Source organism: Onychostoma macrolepis, chromosome 02 (assembly GCF_012432095.1).
Source record: "Onychostoma macrolepis isolate SWU-2019 chromosome 02, ASM1243209v1, whole genome shotgun sequence".
NCBI lineage: Eukaryota > Metazoa > Chordata > Actinopteri > Cypriniformes > Cyprinidae > Onychostoma > Onychostoma macrolepis.
Window position 1 is genome coordinate 14271829 of NC_081156.1, and position 20802 is coordinate 14292630.

The following is a 20802-nucleotide window of genomic DNA, read 5'->3' on the forward strand; positions in this document are numbered from 1 at the left end:
AGCATTCGGCCACAATTATCTCTACGGCTATAGCCATCATTATGTTGACACTCCTGTGAGGGAGGGTGCAGAATCCATTCCCGCTGCTTTTATTTTTGCTGTGTCCTTGCGTTTGAGCTCAGGTCCGCCGCAGATCAAGGGACGAGTGACCGTGACTGGAGATTGCAAAACAATTACACCTTACACAACCGCTGGCTGCTGGTTTATGTAAGCAAATTCTTGGAAGTACAAGTTGGAGACTGCGGTTGTTGACTGCAGATTAGATGTATAGCTAAAGCAACCTGATTTACCTCAGGATGTGGCGTGGTAAACAGCTAAATGGCCTTGATGGTAATGACGTGCGTAACTGCTTTTCCATCTGCTTGTACAGCTTATGTTTTCAAACCTTAATAGCAATGAATGGACAAAATAAAGCTTTAAATTGAATGTTTATCTATGTTATTTACTTTTTTGTGGTTATTCGGAGCAGGCTTTTATAAATCGATCTGTTCATGTTGCATGGATGTTCCGGAAAGTCTAAAAAATGACCTTTACTTTCAAGTCCTTTTTTTTAATTGAAAAAGTCAATACGTCTAGTATACTGGCTGTGGCCTTAAATCACCATCTTTCAAAACTTTCCGCAGTCATGGCCACTTTACTAATTGATATATTCACATTTTACAGAGTGGTTCCTCTCTGCTTTTCACTGAGTTCAGCTGTCTGGGCTTTCGGTTCTGTAAAGTGAAGGGGATTTGAGTTTGTTTAGTAAGGATAAATGTACCTTTGTAACGTCACATCAACAAATACTATATAGATCGAGCTTTCTGAGGAGCTTTTTCAATAGCTGAAAAACGTACATGGCCACACTCATACTGATATATACTGATATATAATCAGATACTCATCTTAAGTGCAGTCATGTTGTGCATATAGGTTTCTTACAACAACCGTTACATTGTTTTTGATTCATGTACTACCAGAAAAATTGCACACAAATGTGAATTGCTTTGTGAAAGTAGTACAGTATCTGAATATCACAGATGGTGTGTCACAAATCGCTAATGAAAAGATATACACTCAATACACGTTTCAGAGCAGATTTCAATGGTATAACTGAGTGTCATTAATGCAGGAAGTCATTGAACAGCACTAAGGACACAATGATGAGAACGTACAACAACAAGGAAAGATCTCAGTCATTAAAAGGCTTTAAGAAAAAGATGAATGAAAGATGTAAAAAAAAACATTTAGCAGAGAAAAACAGTGTAAAGATGTTTTGTATACTCTTATTAAAGTAGCTATTGACTTCAGGACATCTAAATATTTGTGCTATTACCCATATTAGAGGAATACTTCACCGAAAAATGAGATTCACTGTTTTTGGAAACTCAGAAATGTCTCTTTCTTTCAGGAAAAACACATTTGGAGTTATTTAGCTGAATGTCCAAGCTGCTTTGTTCCATACAACAACAGTAAGGAATTTATTTATATTAATTATGTATTTTAATATTATTCAAAATATTATGCATTATTACCGTATTGACCCGAATATAAGACGACCCTGATTATAAGACGACCCCACTTTTACCAGATGTACCTTTTGGAAAAAGGCTTTTTGAAAACCAAATCTTGTTTGTTTTTTTTTTTCTCTCTGTAAAACACATTTTTTCTTAAATTATTTTTCCTATTTTTAAATTTTTGTTTTGAAAGTATGGTAAATACTGGTAAAATGTACCAACAATGACACACGAATAAAATGATGAAAAATATTTGATATACTATAAAAATAACAGGTAGCCCATCTGAATTATATAACATTTAGGCTATCCATCTCATAGTACCCTACCAAAATTTTATTAACAGTAGAAGTGAAATCTTATTGCAGTCTTCAAATCTGGGTACTGTCTTATGTTTTAAAATCACTTACAGAGGAAGTTGGGCCCATCGGGCTAACATGTCAGTCACGACTCGTGCCGCTGTAAGCTTTTCTTTTTCTCCTTGTTTTCACTCGCGATCTTTACAGCACACATTACATTACATATTTCATGGCACACTCGTTTTACGTGTATTTAGCACCACCTATTGTTGTGGGTGTATTATTGACATGTCAAGTCTAGACCCTGAATATAAGACGACCGCGTTTTTTCAGATGCATTTCCAAGAAAAAAACATTGTCTTATATTCGGGTCAATACGGTATACTTTTTCACTCAAATACATTTACTTGTACGGAGCCCCGCACATGACATGCAGGAAAAAAATTGTAGGCTATATCATGTGCACGATTTACTATTTCGTTCCCTCAATTTATAAATTGTGCACACGATTTACAAATTCGTTCCCTCGATTTACTAAATCGTGCACACGATTTATAAATCGAGGGAACGAATTCGTAAATCGTGCACACGATTTAGCAAATCAAGGGAACGAATTAGCAAATCGAGCACATGATTTAACAAATCGAGAGAACAAAATAGTAATCATGTGCACCTTTTAGTAAATCGTGCACACAATTTTTTATTATTTTTTTCTTGCATGTCATGTGCAGGGCTCCGTATACTTGTCATAAAAATGTCAAGTTAATCAATAATTAAAATGGGCAAGCTCACTGTCAGCCTCATTGTTTAGCTCTGAATGGAGACTACAGCTGTCAAGGAAGGGTTTAAGGTAAAATTCTCATCTTTTTCCTCATATAAAATTATCATTCAAAACTTTTGTGTTACACAGAAGAAAGAAACGCACACAAGTTAGAAATGACATTAGTGTGAGTAAGCGGTGACAGAACTTTCACTTCATTCCTTTAAGCAATAAAGTAAAAAACCTTTTTGTATATTTTACAATTAAACATGGATTTAAAACTTTCTTTTTTATGTCTCTTTGGAAAAAAAATGCGGTGCTTATTTTCATCTGTTAATAAGTCAGGGCTTCGAGCGCTGTAGAGAAAAATGAACTCTCTTAACTCCGAGGCCTTATAAAGGTGAGTGAACGTGATTTACATCTCATAAAAATATCTTTGCAACAAAGTAAGGAATGAAAAGTTAGGCTTAAAACTCCCACTCTTCACGTAGACTGATTAAAAAGTCACTACAAAGCTTTCTCTTCTGTCATGAAACTCAAGCTTCCCACACACGACACCTGCATTTAACAAACATAAAATTAACTGCTACATGCTATCATGTCCACGCAGGTTTCACTCTTGCACCAAACTGTTTCTCGCACGCACCTCTGCCATCTCAGTGTGAATCTTTTACTTTCCATGCTATATATTCTTTAATGAGGACCTTGACACTGTTACACCCATTCAGCGCCGCCGAACGCTGTTCCAGCATCTGATAGACATGATATAGGCTGAAGGATTGGCTATCATACAGCATGCCTGGGGCGATAGTGAATTAAGAAGCACACTCAAGGACACTACAGCAGTATGTACAGGAGGATAGTGCTTATTGATATACATGTACTGCATTAACGAATGAAAAAAAGCCCTCTAGATACCTTCTCCCTTTTGTTTTATATCATGTCATTTTTTTTCTTCATGTACAAATATCACAGTCTAGTGTGAAGGATTTTTGCCTTTTGCCTCTAGATAGTGACAATCAAAGAAAAGACAGGAAAACAGGGAAAAAAATGAAACAAGCTCAGTTTGTGAGCTTAAAACATGTAGGAGCATTTGCACATCTCCAAATGGAGTTGTTTTGTTGATGTTTAATTTGCTAATTTGGTCCCACTTTATATTAGGTGGCCTTAACTACTATGTATTTACATTTGAATTAATCATTTGGTACAATGGCACTTTGGCACTTATTGTGTACATACATGTTTTTACATTGTACTTATATTTTTAAAAATACCTATATGTAATTAATTTCTGTAATTACATTTATAATTACACTGTTGACCCATCCCTTACACCTTAACCCACCCTTAAACCTACCCATACCACCAAACCTGTCCCTAACATTACCCGTATCCCACCTTAATAGCAGCAATAGTGTTTTGCAATACAGTATGAACACAATAAGTACATTGTACTTATTTTTGATGTAAGTGCATAGTAGTTAAGGCCACCTAATATAAAATGTGACCGCTAATTTAATATACACTAGCAGTGAAAAGGTTGGAATAATTAACATTTTTGTTATGTTTTTGAAAGAAGTCTCTTATGCTCACCAAAGCTGCATTTTCATGAAAAATACAATAAAAACTTCAGTGTCACTTGATCCATCAGAAGTCATTAAAAAATGCTGATTTGCTTATCAGTTATTATTGGTGCTCAATTATCAGTAATGGTGTTATGCTGCTGTATATATATATTTGCAATATATATATATATTTTTTTCAGGAATCTTTGATGAATAGAAGGTTCAAAATGTTGAATAAAGTATTAATATCCTATTTTTTTTTTTTATCTTACTTAAAACACACTTTTGAATGGCAGTGTATCATGGCCTAGAAACAGCAACATCATGTGTTCAGTTCCCATGTACTGTATGAAATTAAATAATAAAACCTTTAAATTTTAAACATTTCCATCATCCAGTTATGAAAATGCCACTTAGTTAAATGTAGAGCGTCACCAATATTTATAATCCCTATACAAAGAAACCCTTATAGCTCAGTGGCAGCGACTTACAATCCATTGAATACAGTGTATGTTAATAACAGTACAGAGTCACAAAACATGCCAAGACATTTGAATAATTCATTGCAATCATTCATATTCATGCAAACATCTACGAATGTAAAGCCATCTAAATTCACCTCTGGGAACAGACTCTTTATCTAGCTCTCTCTCTAGAGTTGTGTACTCAAGGTGCCTGAATCAGTGCGGGAAAGTTCCGCCCACACCATGTCTCCCTGCAGAGATACGTGCACATAACAAATTGGCATTAATTGCGGGACGGCAGCCGTCTGTCCCCAGCCACCATTGATTTCCTGCCTGCTCCGGCTGGCCCATATGGGCATGAGGGACTGAGTAGGCTGCCTGTTTTTTAAGGGCCTTAGCAGAGAAGAAGTGGAAGAGAGAGCACAGATGTCCTACCTAACTGTGTAACAATACCTGGTGCTCCTGTTGGGGTTATAGCCTGTCAAGAATGTTTTCTATGGATTGGCGATACAGACATACTGTAGCTCTAACTATACTACTAACTAAATCAAAACAGGTTTGTATGTTCCAGGGAAAACTAGTCTTAATCCTGCAGCATACAATTCTAGAGAAATGTATGCTTTCAGTTTGGTTGCAGCAGTGCCATAAAGAAATGTTTCATTGACTCTGGTGTGGAAAAGAAAAAACTTGACAAATTTGATCTAAGCACACAGCTGAACCCTACTAAACACCTTTGAGATAAATTGGAACAGCGTTCCAGGCACCGTCACCCCATCATGCAATGTCAGTACCTGACCTCAATAATGGCCATATGTCAGACAAGTGTATGTCATAATGGCTATGTTCACACAGCAACAGACCATGGTTGTCAGTCCTCGTTGGAGTGCTAAATATGGTTATGCTCGCACGACGTTTGGCTATGAAAGAGACTGATAACGGCATTCTATAACCAAACTGACGGTCTTTAAAATATTGCCTGAATTTTGAGATTAAGTTATATATTTATTGTATAAATGGAACTGCAGTGGACAACTAGGTGCTGGTGATGTTATTGACATATAAGTACGGCATGAGTTGTGGGTTGTTCTTTGCTGTCAGTCACTAATGTTAGGGCTGTCAAATACTCTCAGGTTATGAAAATGCCAGAAAATAGACATATTGTGTGGTTGCCCTGCTGAAAAAAAAAGTTTAAAATAATCTTAAAATGCAGGTCCTCAATGGTCTCCTGGCCTGACTAGACTGGTATGCTTTGTTGGGTTTAGTGTTCCATGATTCAGGAGAAATTATGGAAACTATAAAGTATTAAACAAAGTGTGAATTGTGATTAGTCCTTCTGATTTTATCAGTCGGCATCTTTAATATTTACTCACTGTGGTTACAGTTGAGTTACTTGAGATTGAAACCTGTTATTAAATGCAGTTTTCAATCCTAAATACTGACTACGAACATAGCATTTGAGAGTGGAACTTGTTAATAAATAAGATTGTCAATTCAGAACACTGTGTGAACACAGCTCTTGAAAGTGAAACCTGTTAGTTAGTAAATATGGTTTTCAAACCCAAACACCGACTGTGTGAATGCAGCTTTTGAGAGTGAAACCTGTTATTAAATAATATTTTCAATTCTAAACACTGTGTGAATGCAGCTTTTGAGAGTGAAACCTGTTATTAAATAATATTTTCAATTCTAAACACTGTGTGAATGCAGCTTTTGAAAGCGAAACCTTTAATCCCAAATACTGACTCTGGATACAGCATTTTAGAGTGAAGCCTGTTAATAAATATGGTTTTCAATCCCAAATACTGACTGGGAACACAGCATTTTAGATTGAAACCTGTTAATAAAAAAATTTGTCAATCCAAAAACTGTGAACACAGTTTTTGGGAGTAAAGGCCATTGCACACTGAGTCCAAAATTTTCCCGTGCGTTTTTCTGTTTTTTCGTATTCCTCATCCTTTCCTATCAAAATGCATGCTACAGATGCAAAAACACAGAAAATCGAACCTGATCCAAATTCTTTTATGATGGACGAACGTTTTGGAGGCAGTGTGTAAACGTGATTGACACAATATGAGGTCGTATTTATTTTTTAACGTGCGAAAATTTCAGACTCAGTGTGCAATGACCTTAAAGCCTATTAATAAATACGGTTGTCAATCCCAAACACTGACTGTGTGAACGCAGTTTTTGAGAGTTGTCCATCAATGAATGAACACATTCAATTTTTTGAGTCAAGCATGTTGATAAATGCGGTTGTCAGTCTCAAATACTGCTTGTTTGAATATACTGTAGTCACTGAATTACATGTTTTATGAAACCTTACGTGTCAATATCTGCCAAGTAGATTAGATCAATGATTCAAATAGCTTTGAGAGTGGACTAGAAAGAACACAATGTGCTCACACCCACCATTATAAACGCTAACTTAATTGGACAAAGCACTGTACAATTACAGGCTAATTAGGAGATGTGGATCTCATCTGCTCTTCCATTGCAGTCTTATACTGCAGATATTAAGTCTCGTAGCCTGAAGTGGTGTGTTTTAAAGCTTAGGTGTGATAAGCTCCTGTCTGAGCTATGACAATGATTGAATGTGTTTTAAACAGCAGGGGATGGGCTTATTTCTCATGCAGGAAGCGAGCAAGTTCTGTCTCTGCACTGCACTCCGATCCATAACCAACCGGCTAAATCAGTAGAGGGGAAAGTGGGTATAGCTGCGGAGCTTTGTCAGGAGCGGCCCAGACAATGTTATGATGAATGTGTCAGCGAGAGGGAGATGTATTTTTCCGCACCCGAAAATCTGGCTCACCTCCTTTCTCGCTAACTTTAAAATTCATCATGACTCTGCAGGGGCATAATGAACTCCATCAAAAATCAGCCGGCATTAACATCATCTCCAACCAGCTGATCCGTCGGCTCAGGATACCGCTCGTGTGAGCTCAAGAACACGAGTAATAGGCAATCAACCTCGCATAAAAGAACAATAGCAGCCATCATTCATTCTCATGTACAATTAGCGCAGCGCTGACTGAGTGATGGCCCCTTAGCCCTCTGGCGCTCTGACATGCCACTTCCTGGCTGCCTGCCTGCGACGGCACCACGGAGGAAAAGCTCACACAGAGATGACTTAAAAGGCTAATTGGGCCTGGAGGTTCTGATTCATCTGAAATCTCAGCACCCATCAGCTCTACAAGTTGCCGTTTGATGGCTAAGATCTGACCACATGACCTTTTCATGTGGATCTGAGGACCAATGGACTCTTAGATCATCAGAGACGAGGAATAACAGAGAAGTGCCACTAACTGTCATGCAAAACCGTTCCCGGGGCCCGTTCCAAGCCATTGTGGTGCCAATTCCCGAGGGACTCGCATCTTGAGACAGAAGGGAAAAATAAAACATTTACATATGCAGTGCATCTCATTAATTATAATTAATGAAAGTGCCGCCTGCTTGCTGGGTGCCCCTGTTAGCACTAGGTAAATTAGTTATTCGGCGCACATATACATAGGCGGTTATTTTCATATCCAGCGTGACAATCGCAGGGCTTTCCGAACGCTATTGATGCAGTGCGGCCTCGACAGACGACGCATCTTAGCAGAGCTCAGGAGAACAGGATATTAAAAAGAAGTCCCCTATGTTCTAATGACAGCACTGTGCGGAGACACAGAGAACATGTTGGCACTGAGGGGTTTTCTTTATCCTGTCTGCGAGAGAGAATGAAAGGGACAGAGTGTTTCAGTGCAGTCTTTCTAGCACGTGGAGAGCAATATGAGTTCTTTGTACCGAAATATGGCTTCATCTCGCCGCTGCAGCATAAGATTCGAAGAATTATTAGCTGGGGTTGTTGTTGACTTTGGTCATGAACTGTCTTTGTTTTTTATTTTCTCCGAGGTCCACTTATAATGTTATCAAGATTTTTAACATCAAAAGAAATCCAAATTTAGAAGTAACAGACTATGTTATGTTCTGTTTTTAACCTTCCTCATCTGAACGCTCTGTTTGAATAGGCGTGGCGGATTGTAGACTCAGAAGTAAACGCCCACTTCTATGATTGGCTAATAGTTGTGTATGTTTGACAGCCTACATCCTTCCTAGATGGACACTGCTATGTTTTAGGTTAAAAACGCATAAATACTCAGTAAATATCAAACGATTTATAATAACAGACAAAGCAATAGTGACCACGTAATGGAAACAGTTACTCACACTTGTGTGGTGCGACATTGGATCCAATATAGTCGGCACAGCATCATCTTTTCATTTCAATCTTTCTGAAAATCCTGCGTTGAATTGTACCTTGTTTGTAAACAATTCCACAGTAAAAATTAAGTGAATAAAGTGGTCTGGCATTCATTAAAAATAAAGTTAATCAAATAAAGTTCTGCATAGACCTGCATTTGCCTCTCTTGTTATTTACATTACATGCACGAATCGGTAGGCGGGACTAAACAGGCAACGATGTAGAAGCAGGCGTTGATCTTCTTCTGCGGAGGTGGTGTTTAGCCACACTATTACGTCATAAAGTGGCACATTCCACATCCTGTCGTTTTGGCAGATTTACTTCAATATGATTAGTTTTTAGACTAACAAGAAACTTATATAAAGTTTTTCATAGCACAATGACCTATTATATGTCAAAAGATCAAGGGAATTATGATTTCTCAGTTCATGACCGCTTTAAAACAGACTAGAAAGAGTTTCAGTTTTAGAGTGGAGGGGCAAAAATGGGGGTTTAGGTGGTTGGTACATTTGATATACCAGCCAATAGTGGGTGAATTTTGAACCATATCAAATTATTTAGTACTCTGCCTATGCTTTTATTTCTATTTGATTGTTTAGTCTTGAGGAAAAAGTAAACAGATTGTCAATACAACAGCAAAGACACAGAATGCAAATGGTGGACACAACAGGATGAGATATTAATTGAGTAATATCTTTACTGCATTCAACCCAGACTAATAATTTTTTTTAAATCATTCAGTTTTTTCTCCTTTTTTCAGACTTGATAAAACTATTTAGGCTCCTCCTATGAAACTGCAATCTTTGAAAATGTTCGCTCTTTTATTCTTCCACTACTTTTTTTCTTTGAAGTCCCTTAAACACTGTTATTTACTTTCTTAAATTCTTTGTGAAATTGACGCTCTGATCGAAGAGCTGCGCAGACGCCTCTTGCCGTTGTCATGTCGACGTCTGATACGACTCAAACCCTGCGCTCTGCCTCTCTTCTCCTTTCTTTTTTTAATTCTATTTCCATTTCTAGCTCCACTAATCAAGGACTGCCAGTAAGCCCAGAACAAACAGATGTTACCGATTAATTTTCCCATCACTTGAATTAGAAAGTAAATTAAAACAAAAAAGATTTTCTGCTGGAGTTCAATAAACAACTCATGCCTGTTTTTTTTTTTTTTGTTTTTTTGTTTTTTTACCTCCTGTCAAGAACAAATGTTACAGTGCTAACAAGGCAGATGCATGGCTGCCTAATAGGAGGGTTGTTGGTTTTGATTTTTTTTTTTTTTAAGAAAGCCACCAGAATGTGGCTCATTATGGCTGGTGTTAGTGTGTGCATATGTGTGTATGAGTGTGTGTCTGTGAGCTGTTTCACAAGCTGGAAAGGCTTGCATTATTGTTAGCAGAGCCCAGTGCTGGTGCTTTCATATGCTTATGACCTTTCGGGGATTTTTGCCAAGGTTTCAGTTTCTGTGATGTTGTACGAAAGACTTTGCTCTTCTGATACTTTGCAATGCAGTGTGTTCTTCCCACACAAACACACCACCAAATCCAAGCACGAGTGCATGTAGAGCCTATGGCGTACTGCATGTTGATTTTTTTTTTTCTGTGTTCTGTAAATATACCTTGTCAAGGCCAAAGGTCTTGGTGAGGGCAAAGCCCCAGCCCTGCTCGAAGGCTCTGCGGATCATAGCTGCGCTGGTTGTGGGTGGAGCGCTGGCCAGCCCAAACGGGTTAGGAAACTTAATCCCGCACATCTCCACGCTGATGTCCACTGTATCGATGGTGCAGTGGAACAAGGGCAGTTTGGGAGTGGTGCTTACTGTGTTACCATGAAGGGACTGCAGAGAAAACACACACGTATAAACCATTACTTCTTGTGCCTGCATTGCCACCACAAATAAAAAAAAATAAATACACCCAAACAAAAAAATACATCTCAAAGGAAATAATAATGCTGAATTGTTTTCCTATTGAAATGTTGTTGTTTTTTTAGCAGATAAGTGTTTAAAGGAATGGTCTAGGTTGAACCTAAATTACAACTATATTTGATTGTAAATATTTATATTACATACTACTGTACATATACTGCAATGAATGAAAAACAGACAGTTACTTTAGCTCAAAAATGTTCATTAAAGAATGATTATTATTATTATTATTATATATGTTTATGATGTGTTATTTATTTTATATAATTATAAATAATAATAATTTATATACACATTATATACACTCACAGGCCACATTGATGGATACACCTGTTCAACTGCTCATTAACGCAAATATCTAATCAGCCAATCACAAGGCATCAACTCAGTGCATGTAGACATGGTCAAGACGATCTGCTGAAGTTCAAACTCAGCATCAGAATGGTTTAAGAAAGAAGTTAAGTGACTTTGAACATGGCATGGTTGTTGGTGCCAGACAGGCTGGTTTGAGTATTTCAGAAACTGATGATCTACTGGGATTTTCATGCACAACCATCTCTAGGGTTTACAGATAATAGGCCAGAAAAGAGAAAATATACAGTGAGTGGCAGTTCTGTGGACAAAATGCCTTGTTGATGCCAGAAGTCAGAGGAGAATGGGCAGACTGGTTTGAGCTGATAGAAAGGCAACAGCAACTCAAATAACCTCTTGTTAAAAATGAGGTATGCAAAGGAGAACTCCTGTCAGCTAACAACAGCGAAACCATGCCTACAATCGCACAGGCTCACCAAACTGAACAACAGAAGATTGGAAAACGGTAGCCTGGTCTGATGACTCTTGATTTCTGTTGCAACATTCAGATGATGTAGTCAGAATATAACGTAAACAACATGAAGGCATGGATCCAGCCTGCCTTGTATCAATAGTTCAAGCTGGTGGTGTAACCAGTGGCGGTTTTAGGCATGGGCGAACCGGGCAGCCGCCCGGGGTGGCATTTTTCCATGACACATGGCGGGCGGCACAAGCCCTTGAAAAAAATAAAAATAAAAAATCATCTGCGCCGCTAAGCCGTTTTCTATTCATATAACTGTGTGGGGATTTGCAAATTGGCGCCCCTGCTTGCTGAGAAGGTGCCGTGCACAGAAGCTGTGTGACATTTTGAGTTTACTCTCTTCATTTGCGCCTGAAATTCGCTTCACAACAGACGCAAATTCGCATCAAGGAGGGGCTTCTGCCAGGCGGCTCCTCTCATTACACTACACTGGTCCAATTTTTACTATACTATTGTGAGTGTATTTGCAATAGGATACAATTAGAATGAATGTACAAATGTTTGCCATAAGTAGCCTATTCTAGTCTTAACATAGAAATATTATTTTTATGTAACAAATAGGCTATAAATTATGATTTACTATGTTGTGCACAAAGTAACACACCAAGCAAGATCCTTTTTATTCCTGTTTCTATAAAAGTACGAAGATGTATCATACAGCTCTGGGTATCCACATACAGCGACGATGATTTTGATCCACTTAGTGGGCTAAAGTCACACCTTTACTTTCTTCCAAATAACGCACATTTCATTCATAATATTAAAACACAGGCCTATAATTTGCATGTTTTTGTTTTTTCTGAATTGTGTGAAATGGCTAATAAAAATAGGTAGTACAAAACTATTATGTGGAGGTGAATTGGTTTAGTCTTGACTTCTGGTCGTGAGTGACAGTGTTGGGGAATGGGAAATCTGTTGATTGTCGAGTGCCAAATAAACAGCGATGGAGAGAAAAAGGTCAAAGCCTGATTGTGAAACATTCTGATTGTACATATTTTTGCCACTTTTATGTATATAGAGTATATTTATTTAAGTTCTGATAACTTATACTGTTTTGTGCAGAATTGTGTTTTTCAAATGTTCTGTTGAATGATTTGTGCAATTGAGAAATATAAGCTTGTCTTACACTTATATTGTTATAGTAAAACATGGCTGTTTGTGCAAAATTTTGTGTTTTTTTTTTTTTTTCTTGGATGGGTGGGCGGCGCTCAGAGGGGGTCTTGCCCGGAGAGTAATTCAATGTAGAACCGCCACTGGGTGTAACGGTGTGGGGAATATTTTCTTGGCACACTTTGGGCCCCTTAGTACCAACTGAGCATCGTTTAAACACCACAGCCTGAGTATTGTTGCCGACCATGTCCATTCCTTTATGGCCGTAGTGGCTACTTCCAGCAGGATAACATGCCATGTCACAAATCATGGCTCAAATCACCTCAAGCTGGTTTCTTGAACATGACAATGAGTTCACTATACTCAAATAGACTCCACACTCACCAGATCCCAATCCAATAGGGCAAATTTGGAATATGAGAGATTTGCATCGTGGAAGTACAGCTGACAAATCTGCAACAACTGTATGATGCTATCATGTCAATATGGACCAAAATCTCTGAGGAATGTTTCCAGCACCTTGTTGAATCTATGATATGAAATATTAAGGCAGGTCTAAAGGCAAAAGAGAGCCAAACCCAATACTAGCAATGTGCACCTAATAAAGTGGCGGTGAGTGTGTAATATTTTATATAATAAAGCTCTTTAATGAACATACATGTATACATGCACATACAATTATAAAAAAATATGATTTATTGATTTCACTTTATTTTGATGATCCCTTTGACACATTCTATTGACTATAAGTAATGTTGCACCTACATTTCTACTAACTCTCATTAGAGTGTTAGCTTTAGAATTGGAGGGAATTTTCTTTTGGATGACAATATGTTTTGAGGTATATGGTCCAGATGACAGCACACAAATGAGAGCCATATATGGCTTGGCTATGGCACACCATGGAATGTGTTAACTTATGGTTAACATTTGGCTTTTATTTGGAAAAAACACATATAAACTGCTATAGTCATGCGTGGCAGGTTAGTGGCAGTCCACATCTCAGCCCATTCAACAATGCTATTGGTTGCTTTTTCTCTTCCCTTATTCCTATTGGTGGATTACTGAAATTTTGAAAATGTTATTCCCCACTCTGCATCCTCTTTCAACCGCCGTTAAAAAAGAAGATGATGAAAAAGCTCCCTATTTACAACAACAGCCTTTGCCCAGACACATATTATTCAGGTAAGTGCAGTTTTGGTGTTTAAAATGTTTTCTAGGGGTGTAATGGTACACTTATTCGTACAGAAAAATTGTACCGAAAAAACACAGTGTAATTTTAACCACTGCACGTGCGGAACTTAATTTGTTTCATTTCATATCCGTGAATTAATCCTCACTATACATTATTACTAGGCTATACATTACATCCTGTACTCGCAAGGTTTGTGTTTTGTTCTTTTCGATAAGAAACAAAGTCTCATCTTTAAAATTATGTCTATTTTATCAGGAAATTAAATCCATAAATGCCGTTTTGACGTTTTAACAGACCGCTGCCAGCAGAAGCACAGAGAGCGCGATCATCCTTTCCCTTTAATTCTCTTTTCTACTAGTTACAACCGGTTATAACGCGAAATAAACACGCTCATGTCACTTAATCTCAATCAGTTTTGCAACCGCGGAAAAATGGCAATAAAACAGCAATACCTCAGGCAAGTCATTCAGTGTCCACAGCTTGTTGCTACAAAATTGCAATATGCAAACGTGCAAATTATCCGTTTGCATACTTTTTTAAAATGTATTTATTTTTTGTAGTGTTGGTCATTGTATCTAAAATATTTGAATTTAATAGATTGGGATCTGTTGTTAATTGCAGCCTTTAACATTTTAGTAATGTGCTCTAATAGGGCTCCCTATTGTATATTACCTGAGATAGATTTTTTATTCTTAAGAAAATTGTAATTATAATTGAATTTATTTAAAGGCAGTGACACAAATTGTTCAGTAAACCACCTTTTATTAAAAATTTTTTTTTAAATAATAAAATAACAATTGTATGTTTTCTCCCCTGCTGTACCAAAAATGTTTGAAACTGTGACTTCTAAATTGAGGTACCATTACACCCCTAATGTTTTCATTAAAATTATGTATATTATTATTATGTCTAAAAATAGCCTGTTATTAAAGTAGCAAAAAGAAAAAAAAAAAAAAATTAAATTTAAATTTAAAAAGGGACTTCACAGCAGCACTCATGTCTTGGGTGGTAGAAAAGAATGTGTGCAGTGCTGATTTACAGTCATTTATGTGCTTGTCTTCAAATAATATCTAATGTATGATACTAATTATGAATTACTAATGTTCTTTTTTCTCTTCTTTTTCCTGACAGACTGTGAGTGAGAAAGACTGGCGAGACTTACTAAAGGTATAAATTTTTGCACATTTATTTACTCATTTGACGTTTACAAAATAGCACACTTCCATTATGTTATGTTCTGTATCGTAATTCTGTTATTAAAATACTATAAACATTTTTAAAAATGAGTGTGAATCCATTTTTGTGTTTAAGATTTACTGTGTAATGGGTATTTAAAAACATAGGTGTGGTGTAAATATGGTTGAATAATGGCTTTTGGTGTATCAGCTACATGTGGGCCACATAAGGATATAAGAATACCATATAAGGTCCATATATCAGCCAAGTCTGATTTTACTATTTGGCACACTCTGGGTTGGGTTATGGCACTGTTTTGTTTCAGTTCTGGCTAAAAAGATGTGGACCAGTTTTGGGCCGGCGAACACAAACTAATCTGGGCCACACTTTAGCTGTTGATATGGGCCAGATCCGGGCCAAAGGAAATTAGCTGATTGCTTGCTGCACGTTTCGCTGCAGTTTCAAAGAGAACGTTGGAGTTTTACTGTCTCTAGTGTTCATTTCTTTTGGAAACTGCAGTGGTATGTACTTATTGGTATGTATTTCGTGTCTCGCTAAAAAGTGCACCCATATACGTTTATGCCATGAGACCAGGTAGACCAGGTGTTACACATGACCCTGAAAGAAAATCCTACTCAAGCTACACTGAGTCAAAGTGTTAAAATTTGCAATTCATTTTAATTTTTACACACTAGACATAAAATAAACTTAGCAAAATAATAATTTTGTACATCCAAAAAAAAAAAACATTCACACCAGAAAAACCCAATAACAAAAATTTAAACAGAACACTCTTAACAAAATGTGATCTTATCTTCCAATCATTTACGTGATCTTGAACCGCTGAACCCATTAGCAAATATTTGTACAGCTCTTTCTCTGTAGTCCAAAATTACAGAATGGTTTTGGGGGGAAATGGATTTGCCGAACAAACACTTCAGCGTGACTTCCTCTGGCCACAGTTACATTAGCGATTAACCTCTGCATGAACCTTCTCTTTATGCTGCCGCTTAGGTCTGTGTGCGAAATCACAGAAAATAGTCTTCTGCTAGGAAAACCAAGGAAGAAACTTCTACTGTTTGAGTCTCGAAGCCAAAAAGCACTCAAGATGTCACCCTGAGAAAAAAAAGTCCCGGTGGAATAATGCCCTCGCTATAAAAACTGCGAGCGTAAAACTTTGAGTGCTACACTAATGCTGAAAATTGCTGGCACTGACACATAATGTGAAGCAGGCTCTCAGAGCTACACAACTGTGGCCAAACACTAAGTATGTTGTGTAAGACGTCCAAATGCAGAATGAGATGGATTGGCTTATTGAGTGGAGAGCCCACCTGGATGTACTTGTGGATGTGCCAGGAAGCTTGTTTGCCATCGTTGACAGACTCCACGGTGGTGTTGGCCAAGCCGGCAATGTCTCCGCCGGCAAACACCCAGGGTTCACTGGTCTGCATGGTTTCGCTGTTCACCTCAGGTGTCCCCCATCCGTTCAGCTTTACTGGTTCCAGGGCCTTCTTCACTGTTCCAGCACATAATATTAAAGAGATTGGACTGGTTAGAGTGTATCAAAGCTAGACTATAACAAAAAACAACTTTTTGTACAACTATGTCAGGGCACCCTAGGCATCAAAAAAAGATGCAAGTGTACCTGAATTATACTTGCAATATTTTCACTTTAGCACAATCAAATATACTTCAGTATATCTTTAGTTGGACTTCAGCACTACTTCCGCACAATTAAAGTGCATTAAAGGGTTGTTTGGGTCACCCCAAAATGAACATTTTGTCATTAATCACTTACCCCCATGTCGTTCCAAACCCGTAAAAGCTTCGTTCGTCTTCGGAACACAATTTAAGATGTTTTGGATGAAAACCAGGAGGTTTGTGAGTGTCCCATTGACTGCCAAACAATTAACACTGTCAAGGCACAGAAAAGTATAAAAAACATCGTCAGAATAGTCCATCTGCCATCAGTTGTTCAATCTGAATCGCAAAGAAAACAAAACAACGATTTTATTCAACTATTCGTCTCCTCTGGTTCAGCGTAGCACCATTGAAGACACAGAAGAGCGTACGCTGCTTGCATCCAGTGGATATTCTCCAAAATGGTGCTACGCTGAACCAGAGGAGACGAATTGTTGAATAAAACACGTTGTTTTGTTTTCTTTGCACAGAAAAAGTGTTCTCGTCGCTTCATTAAATTCAGATTGAACCACTGATGGCAGATGGACTATTCTGATGATGCTTTTTATACTTTTCTGGGCCTCGACAGTGTTATTTACTTGGCAGTCAATGGGACAGTCACAAACCTACCGGTTTTCATCCAAAATATCTGAAATAGTGTTCCGAAGACGAACAAAGCTTTTAGGGGTTTGGAACGACATGGGGGTAATTGATTAATGACAATTTTAATTTTGGGGTGAAGTATCCCTTTAAGTACAAAATTAGTTGTTCCAATTTAGCACCATTTTAGTAAACTAAAAGTACAATTGCAGGGTATTTTTATCAAGTGCATAAATATAATATACATAAAATGTATTTGTAATATACTTAGCTTGAAATAAATGTATTTCAAATACATTTATTTTTCACTAGGGTGATTTCAAGATAACATATCAAGATAATTCAAAATAATATAATAAATAATTGTTTTTTTTTTTTTTTATCATCAAATCTGAAGGCTACCGACTCCACAGCCAGCGTTTTTGTATAAAGGTAGTTTTAAAGAAACTGAATGATTTCAAGTGACCTTTAGACAAGCAAATATTTAATCTTTACAATCTTATTTCCTAGAACTGGAGAGAGGGAAAAAATACATTTATAGACATCTATAAATACATTCGCTCCATGTATTCATTCACAAACTACCAAACCACTTGCACAGTATTGTGGGATATCATAGGCAGCTCTGTGCTGCCTTCAAAAGTCAAGCAGATGACGGCACTTTAGTAGACAGGATGTTGCACAAACATTGAAATCAGACTTGTCTTGATGCTTTCCAGCCTACACAGACTGAATTTTTTCAGCTTTCAGACACATCCAAGGACTTGATGTATGTAGTTATTTCCCTTAACGGTCACACAGGTGTCCTAGCAGAGTAACCATTCACTGTGAACATGTTCCACTAAGTTATGGTCGACAATCCAACAAACATTTTTTATTTATTGTTAAATGCCTTGCAAGGAAAATATGGCTGTTGTCTTTCAAATAAATACCACTTGTTTTTGTTATCAAATGCAATGGCATTCGTACAGCTTCTTTTGTTCATTGACGTAAATTCTCATTCTATTGAGACTTTGATTGGACAAAAATCTGTAAATAAGAAATCAACATTTTGTTCCATTTTCCCACATAATAATTCTATAATAGCACTTACATGTCCTCAAATCTGAATTTGTTTACACTGCAAGGCTTAATGCACAGATCTGATCTTTTGGCCATATGACATTTTTTGTATCACCTTTTACATTACACTTAAGACATGACTCGAATCCGATATCTGACTTTACTGTTATACTGAGTTTATAAATCCATACTAGAATAATTCCACTGTGACAAAACTTAGATTTTGATTTTATAGGATCTTTAAGTCCAAATACTTTTTGGTGCCACTGAGGACACATAACCGTTCACTTAGTGACTGCTGGATATTGTTTAAGCTGAAAAATGAAGACATGTCTTTGATGGTGGAAGAAATGACAGTCCCTCTGGATTCCTGCCTGAGACAAGCAGAGGAATTTGTAACCCTGACGGCCCTGTTGATGCTTTTGCTGTGGCTGTTATTGTTGAGTATATTTTCCCTTTCCTTTTTTTTGAGACCAATCCCCTGGTCCCTCCGTCAGCTCTCCTCGCCTGACGCTCCAGTGATCATGAAGACTGCCGGCCTCATCACTTTCAGCAAAAAAAAAAAAACACATCCTCACACCCTCCTGTTTGTTTCCCTCCTTCCTCCACCTCTCTCTCTGTCTGTCTCATGCACACACGCGCGAGCTGTGGAGTGTGACAAATCTAAGGGACTCCTGAGATCTTCCCCTTAAATGAAATGGCCTCCTCTCAGAATCCAGTAGCAGTCTCCAGAGTAACTTCTCATACAACTGCTCATTGCCAAGCTCCATTAGAAGATGGAATGCACACTGCTGTGTGAAATACAAGCAGGAAGACACTGGCATGAAGAAAAGGAACAGCTTACAGGAGACAATGCCACTTTGGATAGATGAAAGTGAGAATGTAGAATGCATCACTGAAAATGTAAATATATGAATTCATTTATTGTTATGATGCTGAAAGAGTGATGTGAAAACATCACACTGCTTCAGAAAATGACAGTTTTGTTATTATTATTTACTTACTTCATATCAAATCTAAATCTGTATACTATTTTTCATCATTTTAATACTTCGACCTTTTATATTAGTTTATATTATATTAGTTAGGCAACAGTTAAATTGATTTAAACTTACATTCTCCATCAATTTTTTTATTTATTTATTTTTTTTTTTTAATATATATTTCAGTTCACTTAAAAATATTTTTTAATAGTTTTAGTTTTGGTTAAAGACAAAAACACTGGTCTTGATTCTTTAAAATTGCACCTTTTTTTTTTTTGGTGGACTACTTATTTAACTGTCTCAAAACTTCATTGCTTTGAGGCCTAGGGGCCTGAATACAGACAACTTCATGCTTCATGGGGTTCAGCAAAGGGTCCCCACAGTGGTAAAAGTAGCCAGTCAGCTGCTCATCCCGCTGGCCAGTGGTGATATAATCACGGACCAGCCTGCCCACCCAAGATTGCAGGGGGAGAATTTCTCACTATCTCAGCTTTTCTCTTCTCTAACGCTGCAACAAAACCCTCTTCTGTCGGCTCTGCCGGCCATTGGAGTGGATAAGTAATTCATATCTTGGGCAAGGTGCGGGGAGTGAGTGGCATTTATAAGCTTGCTATCTCTGAGCTTCAAGCCGATGATGAAACGACTCTCTGCTCAGAGACATTACAGTATTTAGGATGGATGACAGGTCCACTAGAGAGCAACAACACTGGGACAACAAAACGCTAAGTAAAGAAAAAAAACATCACGAGGAGGTGAAAAATAGCTGGGTGAATGTGTGTCGACAAAAAAACACAAAGAAATGCAGCAAGGTACAAAAGTCTGAGGCCACATCTGGGATTTAAAATCTAATTTAAACCTGGAAATAAAAATATAAAACAATTTAGGATCTAAAAATATAAAACAAATGAACATTAAATATTTAATACTGTAACTCTCTGGTCATTGAAGCAAATCGTACGAACCAAATACTAAGACATAAAAACCAAATACTGAGACATTTTCAAACTGTTAGAGTTAAATTTAGTTTACATTCAAGTTACATTCTTCATAAAATATTTTAATTTAATTTAATTTTAATATTTATTTCAATTCACTTAAAAAAGCTGTTTTTAATAGTTTTAGGTTTGGTTAACTACAAAAACACTGGTCTTGAGTCTTTAAAATTTCACTTTTTTTTTTTTTTTTTTTTTTTTACCGGATCAGAACGTTTAAATAAATTTAACTGACGAAAAACATTTAAAATGACGAAAAACAGTATAGAGATTTAGATTTTATATGAAGTGAGTAAATAATAACAAAACTGTCATTTTGGTATTTGGTTTGTATGATTTGAGGATATGGTTCAGGTTTTAAGTGTTTAATAGCCTTTTTTTATATAAATTATATAATAAATATATAAATACGAAAATATCTAAAATGCAA

General features: G+C 37.1%; 1 protein-coding gene across 1 annotated transcript in view; it reads right to left on the minus strand.

Moving 5' to 3' along the window:
• Positions 1-20802, minus strand: part of dpydb (dihydropyrimidine dehydrogenase b) — a 132790-nt gene that overhangs the window by 60642 nt on the left and 51346 nt on the right. Inside the window, exons 12-13 of the mRNA XM_058764469.1 lie at positions 16387-16571; positions 10437-10652 (exon numbers count right to left, since the gene is read on the minus strand). Coding sequence (XP_058620452.1) covers positions 10437-10652; positions 16387-16571 — 401 coding nt within the window. The remainder of the gene's footprint in view (positions 1-10436; positions 10653-16386; positions 16572-20802) is intronic.